Source organism: Parasteatoda tepidariorum, chromosome 1, assembly GCF_982258835.1.
Source record: "Parasteatoda tepidariorum strain Cologne lab strain chromosome 1, Ptep-v5.0, whole genome shotgun sequence".
NCBI classification, from domain to species: Eukaryota; Metazoa; Arthropoda; class Arachnida; order Araneae; family Theridiidae; genus Parasteatoda; species Parasteatoda tepidariorum.
The window spans coordinates 48,494,305-48,512,712 of NC_141755.1; the positions used below are offsets into that span (position 1 = coordinate 48,494,305).

The 18,408-nt window shown below is 32.7% G+C and overlaps 1 protein-coding gene across 1 annotated transcript; it reads left to right on the forward strand.

Moving 5' to 3' along the window:
• The first annotated feature begins 3,299 nt into the window (after positions 1-3,299).
• Positions 3,300-17,721, forward strand: LOC107440402 (uncharacterized). The gene is made up of 6 exons (XM_043050620.3): positions 3,300-3,389; positions 4,824-5,120; positions 6,560-6,675; positions 9,696-9,738; positions 11,651-11,914; positions 16,394-17,721. Exons 2-6 carry the CDS (start codon positions 4,865-4,867, stop codon positions 17,599-17,601), a joined length of 1,887 nt encoding a protein of 628 aa, XP_042906554.2. The 5' UTR covers positions 3,300-3,389; positions 4,824-4,864; the 3' UTR covers positions 17,602-17,721.
• The last annotated feature ends 687 nt before the right edge of the window (positions 17,722-18,408 follow it).

The following is an 18,408-nucleotide window of genomic DNA, read 5'->3' on the forward strand; positions in this document are numbered from 1 at the left end:
TCAGTTGAGCTCATTTAATGTGACGTCATCAGAATGTTTTGGAATTCATGAACGAATCACGTGCAGTGAGGGTCAGTTTCTTCGGCACAAGCATTTGGATCCCAGTCCAAACTGTTCTGATAATGCCGTTCAAAACAAACTGAAATTTTGAATCCAGTGGTTCCAGAACTTTTTTTTGTCTCGTAGACCCATCGCCATGTTTTTCGGTTTTGATCAGACCCCCTGCTAACCTGATATTGCTTTTTTGTAAACTCTACAACTTCAAATATGTTTTTGACAGCATGTATAGTTCTACTTAACGTGAAAGATTTAAATTTCTAACTGTAGTGAAGTGTAGTGTGAAAAAACTTAAGAAAAATACACATGCTAATTTTCTACATTTATTAATTAAATTCAAACTAATTTAATTACTAACGTAATTTAATTAATATGTAAATGGAATAAAATAGGGCACTATAAAACCCGTACTCCTCTACCAATATTATAATTGCAGAAATAAGTTTGTATGAAAAAATAGTGCATGGAGTCCCTCGGCGCGGAAGAAGTTAAACTTCGTAACCTGCGACGTTAGTTGTAATAGAATCAGCAGTCGTAGAAGGATCACTAGTTCTATTCAACGACTCTTTTTCCTGCTCCACTCGCTTCCGTGCTCTGTAATAACGGTAATATTGTGCGTTTTTCCGCCTGGACCTCTTGAACCAGTGGAAGTGCTTGTGGTTGTCTCATCGTCTCGCCATGGAAAATGTATTTGTATTAATAATGTATGTGAATGCGTCATAATGTAATTTCAAAAGAGAAAACCTAACAATCAATTGATATTGTTGTTGTTGTTGTTAATTTACGTCGCACTAGAGCTGCACAATTGGCTATTGGCGACGGTCTGGGAAACATCCCGGAGGATGATCCGAAGAAACGCCATCGCAATTTTGATCCTCTGCGGAGGGGATGGCACCCCCGCTTCGGTAGACCAACGACCTGCGCGCGAAGTCGAGCACTTACCGGGACCAACGAGGGTTAACGACCGGGTTAACGAGGACCAACACCGCACACCCTCGGTCCCTACGCAGACTGATCCAAGTGGTCACCCACCCGCACACAGACCGCAGCCAGTGATGCTAGACTTCGGTGATCTGCTGGGAACCGCGTCTTAACGATCAGTCCATTGCGGGACATGATATTCACAAGAGACGTACCTTGACATAACCTTAAATCCGTCGCATTGTCCGTGGGATTGATTTCACTCATTCTTTACAATTGTTATCCACTAAATTTGAAAATAAAAAATACTATCCTATTAAATTATATGTGTATCAAATCAAACTAAAAGAATATTTATAGAAAAACAATACTTTTATGACTTTTATGCTAATGAGAACCGAAACAATATGGAAATGAATGAGGGAAAACTGGATCCTACCACGTGATTGCCCGGCCAATAAAAATGTAGTGTTAAACGTTTAACGCAACTTTGTTGGAAGTCGCATAAGAAGTACAATTTCAAAAACCGTAGTAGTGTATTGTCGGTCTCTTTATTACGTTTTTACGTGAAAACTAAGTAACAAATCTCCGTGATCTTGTGCGCAGATACAGTAGGAGGCCTAGCTAGCTATAAAGAGTTGACATAGGCTAGGCTACAATTTACAGCGGAAAAATACTTTTTTGTTACAAAATGAAACCTTACACGCAGAGAAAATAAAAACGTACGCGGGCGGAGCTGCAGGCAACTGCTAGTTTATAATAATTCAGTTTCATATATCAAAAAATAATCCTAAAAACTTAAATTTTAATGACATTTTTACTTCATAGCTACTCTTGTAAATTATGTAGAATGTAGATAGATATGGATGGGTGATCGTGTAAAGCTAAAGGTGGGGGCGCTAGTGGTAAAATTGCTCTTTCAAGACTGCTTCCGATATATTTTTACGCCGCAGATTGAAAAAACGCGCCATCATATTATTGCATCATATCTTTTGCAGTATTTCACATGTACCGAGTTCTTTCTTTCAGCCTTTAAACTTCATCATTATCATATTAATATTATAATCACTAGAATATTTTCTAATTAGGCTAACTTAAAAAGATATTTTTAAAGATATTTTTGGCGACATTTTATTCAAATGTAGCCAAATGAGGCATAAAATACAAAACATGGCAAACCTTAAGAATTATTCACAATGAGATATTAACTTTCCAAAATTTTTTTTGGCCTTACGACCTCTGAGAATCAATACATTTCTGAAAGCTCTTATGAATGGTACAATTATGTTTAGATTTGAGCCTAAATTACAATAACAAAACTGCATAGAATATTAGGCTTGTTCACACATCGCCTCGTAGTCATAACATAAGCGGAGGGATACACCGGAAAAACCAAGTTTTTAATCGCAACAAATAAAACTCCTGATCGATCTCCTCTGGAGATAATGACTTACTCTTTTGAAACTGTTAACCAGTTCAAGTACTTAGGAACCTTGATCTCTATCCACAACAACCTGAAAATCGAAATAAATAACAGAATTTCCATGGCTAACAGAAGTTTCTACGGCCTCAGAATCCACCTACAAGATGGATAGACGACGTTGAAAAGGACCTCAAGCTATTGGGAGTCAACCGATGGCGGGCCGTCGCACTGGACGGGGTCAGATGGAGGAAACTCTGCGAGTCAGCCTTGGCCTGTGAAAGGCTGTTGCGCTTATGAAGAAGAAGAAGTATAATGTAAGTAAATACGGTACTATCAGTGTATGCTGATTATTCCATTTATGAAATGCCAAAATTAAAAGTTACGACCTGCTTATATGAAATCCACAATCGTTGACCCCCATTTTCATTTCATGGACCCCCAATTTTTTTTTTTTTTCAGTTGACATGGACCCCTTGCAGGCTGTCGTCGACCCCTTGGGGTCGATATTGACCACTTTGGGAATCACTGGTTTAATCATTTTCTTAAGAGAAAAGTGAGGACATTCTTTCGTTTTTTTTTTTTTTTTTTACGAGTATATATAAATGATTTTGTGTAGAATTCACTGGTTTTGAAAAGGCAATTTTTCATTTTTGACAAGGAAACAAAAAAAAAAAAAAAAAAAAAAAAAACGTACATTAAATAATATTACATAAAATTACACAAATTAAATGATGCTGAATATATTAATAATATTATGGAGCACTCTGCTTAAATTCTTAAGTGCATTTTAAATCAATTCGATTTGTAGATATTTTTAAATGGTTATAATAAAAATTTAAAAAACATATATTTTTTGGGTTGACTTAAGCAGCTCGAAACAGTACGCAAAAAATATTTTTGAATAGAGTGAAGAAAGAAAATTATTTTGAATCAAGAGAATCTTAGTTTAAACAGACGATTTTAGAAAAAACACAATTTATAGAAACAGGTATTTTTTCTTACATTAGTTAATGTAATGTAAATCCTTTCGTATCGTAACAATATTACGAAATATGGACAGATTCGTGGATTTGTCTATAGTAACATAATGTTATTTTACTTTTCAGGTTCTCGTAATATTTAATTACAAATCACCCTTTAAATAAATTAATTTAGCGATGAATTCTTTTTTTCGCAAGCAAGAGTTCTGATGCATTAAAAAACTTTATTTATTTATTTATTTTGAATTTTAGTATGTTACATATTTAAGATATTCATATTATATCAGTTTAGTTAGCAGCTCTAATAACTTTAGAATAATTTTACTATTTTATATTTATGAATATTGGGCACATTTTATTTAGATTCAGCCAAGACTCTTTTACCAACAAACATAATTTTTCTCGTCTTCTTCCCAAATGTTTCAAAATTTACTACTTACGGAGTAACAAAAATTGCATTTTTGTGGATTATTATTTATATCAATTATAATGCTAATTATTCTCTAATATCAATTATAATACAAAAAATTCTCTAATAATTAGGTGAACCTAATAAATGCAGTCGCTAGAAAAATTGTTTGCAGTGAAAAATAAGTACAAGGTCTTTCTCTTCTTCTTCTTTTTTTTAACTCTCACTTCATTTTGGGCATAAATATCTCAGTGCGACAAATATATAGCATTAAATTACTTTCATTTACCTAATCTGATAAACACTATGTTTAAGAACCGCATTCTACAAGAAGTTTTCTCCAAAAGTAAATTTAACTAAAGAACTTTCGGAAGATTCAGAATGGCATTTTCGAAAAAATTGATAGTAATAATGGCGAGGAAAAAATAAATTAAGAAACAACACAACAAATTAAAATTTAAAATCACGGAGTCATGTGAAAAAAACAAAAACAATTTTAGCATATAATATGCAATTCATTATAACTCTTGATAGATTGTAACAGTTACTCATAAATATTAGATTAAGTTTTGTTTGCCTTTGTCTAGCCAGCTCTATGCTAATAATAAAAAGATGAAAAACATCAACAAAAATAAAGGCACTATACGTGATCTAATTTTTTAATAATTGAAAAGTTAGTCACACTCTGCATTGTTTAGACTCATGAAAATATGAAAAAATGGATAAGTATTATTAATATTGCTTTAAATGATATTTATCTAATTGGAAAAATACAAGTTATCAAATTTAAAAAAAATAAATAAAAAAATAAAAGAAATTTCATAAAATATTTAATTTTTTTTCCGCTTTAAATTTTAGTCAGTTTTCTATCATAAGATAGTATCAATAGATGATGTTTTACTTCAAGGTTTAAGTTACTGTGACTATTTTATTTTCCTTAAACAAAAAAGCTTCATAGAATAAATTTAATTTCGCTGCAATTCGCCTTGTTGTTCATTTGTTTCCTAGTCTAATTCCATCACTTTCATTTCAGCGACATTAAATAGGTTTCGTGTTTTGTAACTAAACAAATCAATGGCGGAGCACATGGAACCCTGCCTGTCAGAACTAGTGCTGAAGCCTAACTCGAAGATCAAACGTCCTCCTAATGCCTTCATGATTTTTGCCCGAGAACACAGGAAAGGTTTTGCTCGTCAAAATCCAAATAAGGACAATAAAAAAATCAGCAAATTATTGGGTGATACGTGGAAAATGACAGATGCCAAAACAAAAGAGAAGTACTACAAAATGGCTAAACAGTTAGAACTTCTCCATAAGCAAAAATATCCAGGTACACTATCACTTAAAGGAATTACGGTTCTGGTTAAATTATTGTAATAATTTTTTTTTCACAGATAATTTAATAACATAAAACAAAAAAGTATCTCCAACTTTTTATACATGTTTTATTGAAGCCATGGTGGTTCAGGGGATAGAGCACTCGCCTCCCAACGAGGTGCCTTGGGTTCGGATCCCAGCGATGGCAGGTTAATACGAATTCCGCACCCGGCTCGCACCGACCACCTAATCGTAAGAGACTTTCGTGGTTTTCCTCTCCATATAGCACAAATGCGAATTAGTTACATAATAAAGTCTTCAATGAGAGCAAATTACAACCAATAATTGATCCGCGAATTCCCTTTTGCTCTGGATTGGGGCCAAAATTACAAGGCTACGGAGTTGAACATTGGTTCTCGTAAAATTAAAATTGAGTGAATTGTTCAACGACTGTTATAAAATAAAATATGTTTTATTAATATTTCTTCGATATATGAATAGTTAAGTATTTTGTCGAGCCACGTGTTGTCAATAGTAAGGGTTGGACTCAACGTGACCTTGATACAATATATTTTTATTTATACTTTTATTTAATATTTTATTAGAAAATTATTTCTATACACGTGTAGGAAACAATGATGTTCTATCATTCTTTGCTTTTATTTTCTTGAACACAACGTTCAACAAGTCCCGTTCAATATATACCTATTTAACTAAAAATCTTAACTTACTTGACCGACTTATCATAACTGACCTACTTCACAGACATTTTTTACATTGCAAACTTTGCAAAATTGAAGCATAATAGCATTATAAAAACTATTATACATTTTATCATTACATTTTAACACTTTTCTTTTCTTTTTCGAATTTTTTTTTATATTTTTGAAAAAGTTACGTAAATTTTGTAGCCCACTGGACTAATTCTAAGTAAAACAAACTTTGGTAATTTTTCTATTAATTTTTTCAAATTTTAATTTTATAATATTTTGATGAAAAAAATTTAAAAATTCTTTTTCAGATACGTATGGTGAGTATCATGAAGGGTTATGCAATAGAGATCAAATATACCAACATAGGTACAAAGTATTATATTGATATATTTGGTAATTTTGACTATCATGTATGAAATATCATGTATGGTCTCGAATACTACAGTTGATAGGATGAACAACAAAAAAACGTGTACTGCTTCATTTTATAACGCAAATACACCAGGAAGGGCATCAAATAAAGATTAAAAAAATAAATAATTGGAATTACTTTAACTTTATTAATTATACCAGATTATACCTTTCAATTTTGTGCATGATTTTGTTGATCAGTACTGATTTATTGATTACTACCGTTTTTATTCTCCCCATTTATTAACTAGCTGAATCTGTATTCAGCTAGTAAATAAATACTATCTAGATTGTAACAACTAATTATAATAATGTTACTTTATTACAGGTTATGTCTACTGCCCTAGAACAGCGCGATTGGAAAAATCAAAACGGTTGGCAAGAAGAGCTCTTTTGCGTCGAAGTGGGGACAATGAAGTGGAAAAGGCAAGCATGGAATCGCAGGTACTGTTTTTAAGTTAACTTTGGAGATAGATGAAAAATAGATAGAAAGATCGCCAAATATTGTTATTTTTAATTTACATAATGTTCGCTTACAGGTATCCAAATGCTTACAATGTTCACTATTTAAATTTTATTGGATTTTTGTTGTTTAAGATTTTACAAATATGTAATGAGCATATACACCGAAGAGCCATTACATTATAACCACCCTGCTAATAACATGTAGGACCACTTTTAGCCCTCAAAACTACTAGCACCACCGTGGCATTGATTCCACAAGGTGTTGATAGGTAGTCTGCGGTATCTGGTACCAAGTGCTCACCAACTGGTCCTGCAATTCCCTCACATTTCGAGGGGGTAGCGTGGTAGCACGAATTTGGTTTTCCAAGTAGGACCACAAATGCTCTATTGGATTAAGATCAGGTGAATTTGGGGGCCAAGACATGACTTGAAAGTCACTGGAATGTTCCTCAAACCAATCCACGACGATTCGACCCTTATGGCATGGTGCATTATCCTGTTGGTAAACACCATTCCCCGCAGGAAAAACTGTTGCCATGAAAGGGTGAACCTGGTCTGCAACTATGTTCAAGTAGCTTACAGACGTCAGTGATTGTTCTATTAGGATTATGGGTCCTAATGTGCCCCATGAAAACATTGTTCCTGGGCGAGAAACCATGAAAACCTGGGCGAGCCCATTGTTATAGATGGAGGGTGGTCATAATGTAATGGCTCTTTGGTGTATATGTGTAAGTATAAGAATATCTTTTATAAATCAGCCTTTGTTTGAGAAAAAGTTTGCAAAAACTAATTTAGTTCTCTTCTGTCATCATTAATTATATCTAAATTAAACCTTAACTATTTAAAAATTTGACTTCTCTATTGCAGTTAAAATTATGAATCTAAAAGGCATTGGTGCAAAAAATTCTCCACGAAATATGTACTTTTACCAAATGGGGGAATACTTCGATCATGTACTAGCAGCCAGCCATCTCAGACAATCGATTTCTCTGTCTTTCAAATTCTAGTACACAAAACATTAAATAACTATGACGTTAAAAGTGACCTGTAAAACATCAAACGCGTCTTTTCAAGAATGCAAACGATTACGGATGAAATCATGAGTTTAAAAGGCATTGGTGTAAAAAAATCCCTTCGAAATATGTAAAATGGAATGCAATGCTCATATCGTTTGATAAAGCGAAAAATTAAAGCCTTAATAATACAATTAGCTTGTCCAGACATTATTTCGTACCAGCGTTTATTTCCCCCTGCTTTAAATATATATATATATATATATATATATATATATATATATATATATATATATATATATATATATATATATATATATATATATAAGCGTAAAATAAATCAAAACATTCACTTTATTATTACAGCTTTTAGTACTATTTTTTTTTTAAAAAGATTTCGCTAGTTATTCATAATTTCATTCATAATTCGTTTTCATTTGATACGGAAATTATAAATATGTTATCATACTGAAAATCAGTTATGGCGTAAAATATATAACTCAGCTCCAAACTAAGGCTTGTATAACGCAAAGCATCAAAATTAGTTAGATTGTCCATTAAAATTGAAAGTCATTTTTAAAACTCATCTATCCATCCTTGCTATGAATACCTTAAAGTTTCATTCAAATAACAATACTGTCGCAGAGTTGTCTGAATCGAAAGAAAGTTGGCCAAAAACGTAAGATTTTCGGTAAACTGTATATTATGTAATTTTTAGTATGATTCATGAGGACCACTAACTACGAATATAAAGTCAAATGTGCAAAATTCATTGTTGTTAATCCAATAAGTTGGTAGAAAAGGATTATATTGATAATTTCTTACATACTACTATCGTAATACCTTGATAAATTAGTATATATTTACTTTCGGACTTGAGGATGTTGGGCTCTTGTTCGTGAGAACGGGTGTTCGAATTCTGCCTGAAGAAGATTGGCAAGTAGTATAAGTAACAACACCAACATATTTATTTTTGGAATTTTTTTGCTTACATAATGTCAATTTATAAAAATTTAAATGAGTATGAAGCATTTTTTAATGTTATTGCATTGCAAATTAAATATTATTTTGAGAGAAAATGGATAAAATAGTGAATGTATTTCAAAATAAATACTACAAAATTAAAATTTTATTTGTCGTACATACTTATTCTAAGCAATCAAGCAACATTACACTAAGTATTTTTAAAAATTTATTTCTTTTTCCTCATTTGTTTGATAGCATAAAGAACTGAGAATAGGTTTTAATTTCTGTTCTTTAAAATATATTTTTCTTAAACTGCATTTTATCATGATAAGAGTTTTGCTGTAAAGAAAATCAAAACTTATTACTTAGATTGTTATTCTGATTGCTGGTTTCTTGCAATATGTAAAAAAGAAGAAAAAAGTTTTTTTTTCGATTAACTTTCAATACTATTGATTTCTATTAATTTCAAGATCAATTTAATTAACCCTTATTTCATAATTTTTAAATGTATGCACGTTTTACTGGCATATTTGAAACTCAAGTCAAAGTATATTTCTAAAAAATTTGCTTTTAATATTTTTTGGTGCAAACATACGCATCTAATTGTTTTTATTTTTCATCGTATTTTCCTTTCTTTAGGATAACACTGCAAATTTGTAGCTGTCAAAAGTGACCAATATTTCCGAATTCAATGAAGTTTCTAAGAAATCAGTAATTGAAATACATGCTTTTAAAAAGTCCATATAATGCAATTTTTATGCATTCTACTTACATATTTGTATTCGTTAAATGCAATATTTTAAAAAGTTGATTTTCCTAAAATTAAGAAAATATGCTTGACGTTTTTATTGCGCTATGCAAAAGAGTATGGTTATGAGTTTTGTTAGAGAAAACATTGATACTTGTAACATTTTCACCTTGTAACATTTATTCTATTTTTTTTTCAAACATTCTAAATATTTAGTTTGTTAGTGATTTAAAGTTAATTTATATCAATAGTAATTTATTGAAAATTTTTAGACCTCTCGTTTCAGTGATGCCAGAGAACAGAAACCAAAGAAAGGTATGCAATTTTTTTTCCTTCATGCATTTGTAGCGTGATTACCACTACAATTATTCAATTCTAATTCACTAGTATATAGGACATGTTAACTCAATTCTACGTGGGTAGCTAACAGCAAAGCTCTACCACGAAGTTTAACATACTACGTCAGTGTTTCCCAAACTTATGACTTTTGTGCACCCTTTCTAAATTTTTCGTAACGCTGTGTATCACTAATAAGAAAATGACCGTATTTTTTACTATAAAAAAATTGCACAAAATTTAAAAATCACAACTGGCTGTTGACACCACTAATTATTAACTGCTAACTCTGAAAAAAAATAGTCAATAGAAAAATACGTAATCGTAAATTTTCATGGCTAGCTTTGTTTTTAAATATTTTTTTTTTGTTGAAATTTTCATTTGTTGCAAGATATTTCGCATAAGAACGCGTACTCTGTTAAACTGTTCCCGTACTCCTAGGGGTACGCCTACCACACTTTGGGAAACGCTGTACTACATGATGAATAGGATAAAGGCCGGCAGAAGTAACAAATTTCCAGTTAATACTGGGACTTAATTCCTTGTGGGGGTACCTTTTCATGGATGAAGGTTGACATTATCGATAACACTCATCCAGCAAAATCAATTTAGGAGTTACAAATGTACGCTTATTAAGCAACAAAATGAAATTTTTAAATTGCTATTACTGAACCTATGAAGTCTCTTACATTTGTTGAAAATTTCGAAAATCAAATAAAATATACTTGTTTTTTTTTATTTATATACATAAGGAAATCGTTTACTTTGAAAAGAAGCATGGAAGGTTTGATATTTTGCTAAGTGTGATACTTTGTTTTATATTAGTAATAATAGTAAGTATAGGATAGTCATAGTTCGAGAAGTTTAAAGACTGATGAAAGAAAACTGCTTAACCAAACTCAAACGCTTTTGCTAGTCTTTGCTATCATACTATTCAGACCATACTATTCAGAAACTATGAAGAAATGCTAAAATTTAATAAATAGGGTAAGAGTTGTTGGTGAGAATGATGGAAATTATGTAGTAAATAAAATATTCGAATAAAATACCTAGCAAATGATTGTAGCATTCTAGCAAACCATTTGTTGTCGTTGTTGCTTAGCCTCATCTGGCCTGATGAAGTCAGACCAGATCTATGAACCCGTTAACCAGAATAAAATCGAAGACCAAAAGAGGAGTAGAGTAGATGTCTTCCCAGAAAGGACCAAGACAGTCTACGATATGATAGGCGGGAGTCCGGTGTCCATTTCATGGAGGGGAAAAACACGATAACCTCCCATGGTTAACCCGATGGTAAGTTGGTATACCTACAGCAGGAATTCAAAATTAATTAAATCAATGCGCATTATCTTATAGAAAAAGGACACATTTAAATTCCAAATAAATCAAAATTTTATTTTAGTTGCTCAATTGTGACATTTTTATTAAATCACAGAATAGGCATTTTTTAATAATCAGTTGTTTCAGGAATAATAGATATGTACAATTTGGTAATATTTGGCGCGGCTTATAGCATTTCGATGGCTTCATTGCTATTCACTCACTCGAGATCTTATACCTGCTCCTCATATTCTTACTGATCTATCGATAGGCTATAAATTTATGACATGAATTCGTGTCTCAAATTACACTTTTATCACTTTTTGCCAAAAAATATGAATCTTAAAAAGACAAATATTGCTAGACTTAGTTCATAGTAAAATTTTAAAGGGTAGAGAAATATTTTACTTCATTTATTGAAATTTCATTTTTGAACTTCATTACTTCATTTATTGAAAACGTAAGAAACTTTTGAAGAGGTTATGAACTAAGCTTGTGAAACCCAATAGTAGATATGTATTGAGTTATTTGCTCATGCTATTAAATTTATAAATTGTTGAATGTTCTTTAGAAAAATGGATTCAGGAGTATGCTAAAAGGTCACCAACATCTGAATACGTTCCTAACAATCCTGAGTATTTTACAAACCCGGGAGAAGGTGATAGTTTTTCTTCGTCCATCCTGGAATCTCCCCGATCCAGTGACAGATCTTCGGAATGTAGCCCAGATCCTGTTTATGATCCATCCATGGCGAATCTAAAAGGAATTAGAAGCAAAAAGGACAGTATTTCCCCTCCAATTCTTAAGCCCCATTGGGATGAAGCCTATCCACAAGGTATGATTTTGAGCTAATTTAGTATGAGAATGGTACTTTATACTAAGTTTTTTTTATTTATATCTCGAGTAATGAGATTTTATAAAATTTTAGTGTATCGTAAAGCTCAAATTTTGTCTACTACTTTACATCAAAAGTACTGTAGTGAAACACCAGAAATAATTCTTGATGTAATCAATTATCAAGGACAGTTCTTGGTGTCATGAAACAAAAGGAATATTTCGTTCAATCCGAAAATACACTGGTTATCATAAATTAAGGAAAATTCACAAAAATCGCGATAACTCAAGAAATTACACATGGAATTTTATGAAACTTACCCACAATATACAACACATAGTAAGGTATTAAACAACATAAAAAGAAATTATCAGACATTAATAGTAGTATAGAAATTAGCACATGTATAAAATAAACAAATTGGAAGTATCGGTTTGCAATAGAAAAAGTACCTTTAATATGGAATATGATTGCCTCTAGAAGCAATACAGCACAAACAGCGATGTGTGATGCTTTCAATTATGCGGTCTATCAGTTCAATAGGAAGTGAGAGCCATTGCTCTTGTAAAGCAGTTGCAAGCGTGGCAAGGGTCTGAGGGGGCGGATTGATGGCAGATACACGCCTCCCTAGAGCATCCCAAACGTGCTCGATAGGATTCAAGTCCGGGGATCGAGCTGGCCACTCCATGCGAGTAATTGTTTCCTGTTGAAGATAATCATCAACAATGCGAGCTCTGTGTGGTCTTGCATTATCGTCCTGTAACAGGAAGCAATCACCAATTGCCCCGTCATATGGGCGCACATAAGCATCAAGGATGTTGTCTCGATAAACCTGAGCATTCACGGTTCCCCTTGGAAAGACATGGAGGTATGTGCGCCCTCCTAAGGATATGCCTCCCCAAACACAGACACTGCCTCTTCCGTATGCATCTCTTTCACGGATGTTTGATGGATGATAACGGGTCCCAGGTTCTCTCCATATCAAATAACGTCTACTGTCACTTTCTAGACTAAACCTGGACTCATCCGTAAAGAGAACAGGCCTCCATTGATCTGACGTCCAGTGGACATGTTGTCGGGCCCACTGCAAACGGTCTCTCCTATGGCGTGATGTGAGCGGCACGCAAATGGCTGGTCGTCTCGCATACAGACCACCTTCGTGGAGCCTTCTGCGCACAGTTGACGTTGACACCAACCTTCCGGTGGCTGCAGCAAGAGAGGATCTAAGATGTGTCGGAGTAGCGGTTCTATTCCTGCGTGCACTTAATGTCAAATATCGGTCATCGGCACTGGTCGTAACAGTTGACCGTCCTTGACTGAACCTCCTAGATGCCGAATCTGTGGTTTGAAATTGCCTCCAAAGTCTATGAACCACAGATGGACTCACATTTAGCCATCTGGCCACTTCTGATTGACTCTGCCCTGCCTCTAGTCTCCCGATGGCTCTCCATCGTAGTTCTTCAGGCAAATGATGCCTAGAGGTCATTATTACGAATTGGCTATCTCAGATTTTCAATGTCGCAATCACAGTAAAATTTGTGTGCTTTCTCTCAAACTTGGACTTTTATGCTCCAGGCAGATGACGTAAGCCGAGTGCAGCGCCACTAATTTGCATATTGCAATTTTACTCAGCTACTCTTAGTGGACAACATATGCAAATTTTGCACGGTTTGGCTTACTTTTGAAAGAGTTATCGCTATTTTTGTGATTTTTCCTTAATTTATGATAACCAGTGTAGTTTCCCCTATATTTGGTATCCAGTAACATTAAGTTTTTAAACGCAGTAAAATGAAATACACAAAAGAATAAGTTAAGTTATTTTTACGGAACAGTTAAATATAAGAACAGTTAATTTAGGATGCATACATACACTAAGCTTTAGTTTATTAAATTTATGTAAATTTGTGTCAAATTAGTTTGTAAATCGAACTTGCGCATAGCAAAGGGAATATTAAGACGAATTTGAATTAAACTTAACAGAATAGAAGCGGATAGAAACTAAATATTTTGAAATAATTTGACACAATTAGTTAAAAAAAATTATGCAAGTTCTTTAAAATTCATATGTAAATATCCTTATTACGCAATTTTAAAGTTAGATGTATTTGTATTTTGAAATGGCGAACTTTTGTTTCAGTATATGTTTAGCAACGTGCAAGACAGTGACAAATCCAGGTAATCTCGAATCCGAATGCAAACAATATAACAACTATAACTAATTGTGTCAAAATAGAGGGTTTTGAAGAGAAAAAAAATGAAATTTTCTATGCACGTGAGCTTTGTGTAAGCATTCGTCATGGCTGATGTTTAAATTTAATTCCCTACACTGGGAAATATGGTCCCAATAGTTTGATTAGGAGAGCTCCAAAGCAGATACAAGCTCTTGACATGGTATTAACTTTTTCTTTCACACAATTCTTTGGTTCGTTCAACACCGAATTTGGAAAGAAATTACACCACAGTTTTGACAGTGTACAGTGCGCAAAATTAAAAAACGGAAAATAAATAACTTTTGATCAAATGGTGGGATCTTCACGTTTTAGGACTTAATCTTAATTGTTTGAGAGGAGGACTTCAAATATGCTGATTTGTAAGTGCAGAAGATATTTTAAACGATGAAATTGGACAAAAAAACGTACTTTCTCTGAATAAACATATCTCTTTTTTCGAGAGATTCGGATTTCTGATCCTCAAAATATGGGGGGGGGGAGCCGCAATCTGGGAAATATGGTCCTAATAATTTGATCAGGAAAGCGCCCCGAAGTCTTTACCCCTTAATTTTACTTCTTGCGTAATTTAATGTATGTCGAGAACTTTTAAAACGAATTTTAAAAAACATTTTGCTCATAATTATAAAATTCGTTTATCAAATATAATTCCATGCTAAAATTAACTTTTATTAAATATTTATTGTTTTTAAATTTTTTTAATTGAAAGGTGTAAAATTTTTTGCATCATTTTAAGAAACATAATTTTACAAGGTAAAATAAAAAAATTGAGCAAAGTCGGTTGAAAAGTTCCTAAGAAATTAAATTTTAAAAAAGGCAGATATTTAAAATTCGATTTCTCGGTAACTTTTCAACCGATTTTGCTCAAATTTATGTGTTTTGCCATTACGTAAAATTATATTCTCCAAAATAATGTAAAACAGTGTACACTTTACAATTTAAAAATTTTAATACAATTATTAAATAAAATAATAATAAATTTTTACTGAAAGTCATTTTTTGCATGAAATTATCTTTGGATTAACGAATTTTATAATTCTATTTAAAAAATTTTCAATTCGTTTAAAAAGTTCTCGAGGTATAGCGAGATACGCAAAAGGTGAAATTAACATTAAATGGTCGAAAACTTTAAAGAGCTCTCCTGACCAAACTATTGGGACCATATTTCTCAGATTGCGGCTACCCCCGATATTTGTGGGGCTCCCTTTGAACCATTAAGATTGAGTCCTAGAACGTTAAGATCGTCTGATCATTAGATCAATAGTTATTCAGGGTGGTTCGTTTTTTTTTGTTGCACTGTTTCTTTTGTCTGATTAACGCAGAATAAATATCAAATGAGTGAAATGATTTTCATACTGTAAGTTACTAATAGTACTTCAAAGTATGCTTGTTGAGAGTACTAAAGGATATGTTAACTAATTAGTTCTAACCACTGGATAAAGAAATTAGACACATGTTTTACTTGCATAGACATGCCATTCATATGAACGAATTTTTAATAGTAATATTCATATTAAATTAAAAATAAAATACTAATATTTAATTTTTTAAATAATATAAGTGACAAGTTAACAATTAAGTTATATTATATTTCATTTTCAAATGTTATAACACTTATGCTGTTGGTTAAAACATTCCTAATAATCCGAAGTATTTTACAAATCTGGTTGAAGATGAAAGTTATTTTTATCTACGATTAAGATGAGATGAAAATTTTTTGTTCATTTTTATTCAACTTATGAGTCGACTTTTAGGATCTTCCAAAAACTGTCTTTGATAAATTGTTGAGGCGAAAAGTTGAAAAGTATCGCTGCTACAGCAAAGTTCAGATTTTTGCTTATCATTTAAGTTTCGTGCTTTCATTATGAAAAAAAAGTTAGCAGAAATAGTTTCTTTTATTAAAATAAAATTGTAATCTATCTTCCCCTTTCTTGATTCTTCTTTCTGAAAAGTGTGCAATTCCAAACTGTTCGCCTTTAAGTTAACTTACATCTGTTAAATTACTACAAATGTTTTATAACAACGTCGAATCGTTTCCGTTCTGTTATCACAAATAAACGCCAGCATTCGTTTTCAGAACTAACTTAGTCAGCAACTGTACAGAAAGCTGTTTGTTATAATGGTCATGTGTTTGGAATTAACTCAAGATAACTTGATTTTTGATTATATTTTGAATATAAATACTAAAAAAATTATTTATTAAATTGCTATGAGTTGTTACGCTAACACGTTGCGTTTTGTTTTCTTTTAGATTATATGCACACGAAAAGACCCGAAAGAGATAGTTTTGCCGAATTTCCTTCGTCAAATCGGTTCTATTGCCAGGAGCCGATATCACAGGGTACCTCGTCAAATCTTTCACACAACTCTCCTAACATGCTAAATTATGAAAATATGTGTCAGCCATACTATATTCCGATGCCGGAGAAACAATATTTTTCAGGGCCATCACCATTACAAATTTACCCACATCACTCCCATAATGCACTGTATTTTACTCGGGATTTCAACTGTGGCAATTCAGGCTTACCCCGGTTTTACCAGCATCCGGATAATTTAAATTATCCATGTTGTATGAATTGTATAGAACCAAAGAAACTATCACTTCCTGGATTTAGATATTCTCATGAAACAACAAGTCTTGACTATCCCACAGAATTCAGACATTCTTGTCCTTCCGAAGCAACAAGACGTGATTTTGCCCCAAAATTCAGACATTCTTGTCCTCCCGAATCAACAAGACGTGACTTTGCCCCAGAATTCAGACATTCTTGTCCTTCCGAAACAACAAGACATGATTTGCCTCCTACTAGATATGCTTGTCATCCAGAAACAAAAAGATTTGATTCGTCTTCTGAGTTTATATGTTTTCCTGAAAAAACAATTCTCAATTTGTCTCCTGAATTTAGACATTCCCTTGAAAAATCAAGACTTGATTTTCCTTCGGAATTTAAATGCTCTTCTGACACGAAAATACTCAATTTGCCTTCTGATTTGGAGCAGTCTTCTGAAAAAACAAGTTTTGATTTGACTCATGGATTTGGACGTCCTCCTGAAACAAAAAGAATTGATTTTCCACCTGACTTTAAGCATCACACAGAAGCAACTAGTCTTAATTTGTCGGAACCTTCTCCCGAAACAGAAAGAAGTGATATGCCTTCTCACTTTAATTATTCTCCTGAAACAAGTTTTGATTTGCCTCCTAGGTTCAGACATCCACCAGAAACCACGATTCTTGATTTGTCATCTAATTCTAAACATTCTCTTGAGACAACTGGACTTGATGTTTCACTTTGCTGTTATCCTGGTCTAGCAACTGATTCTGCGCATTATTCAGAGCCAGAATCTTCGCATTCTGTTGACACGTGCTCAACCAACACTACTATGAATGTGAAATTTGAAATTCCTTCTGAGGATGAGAAACAGGATGATTTCATTAAGAATTGCAATAAATTCTGAAGTAAAGAAATTGATTTTGGCACAATTTTTTTTAACATGAAAATTTTGAACTACATTAAAAGACAAGAGCTTGTTTTGTAAATATCGAAACCTTTAAACTTACTTCAATAAATATTTATAATCTAATTAAGTATTTATGATTTATTCTTTGCTTATTAATGTTAGTGCAAATGTCATGTTCAATATTAGAGAAATTCATTGATGTAGAAAACTGCTCTCGTGTCTAAAAGTTAGGGAACAGACACATTTTCGCATAGAACTCAAGAAATAATGTATCATTTGGTACAAATTTACATGAAAATGCATCAAAGTATGATAAAAAAGTAATGGCTCAAATTTCAAAACACAAATTAATAGACATTTTAAAGTCATAGTCAAAAAATGATATAGTTTAATATCACTTTCGTAGTTTTTAATATGTGTTAAGACTAACTATGTTGGTAATTCAGGTCTCGTAACAAACTCTAATTCTATTTACAAGGTTGATAAACGTTTTGGAATAATAAATCATACTCCTTCCTTAAATCTGGGAGGCTTCTGGGTTGTTAAATGCAGTTGTGCCAAGATCATCCCAAATATGTTATATGTGATTCGGGTATGGATACCAGATTGGAGACACGCCTTGAACTTTGCGTAAAGCCTTGAGATTTCATCTTTATACATCAGAGAAGTCAAACTACCTTTCTAATAGTGCAGGCCACTATATATTTGACTTGAACTGTTGCAAGCAGTATCAAGTGGGAACACTGGAGGCGACTTACTCATATTCTCTTCACTGATAAGTCTCAGTTTCTTCTGAACAATGAT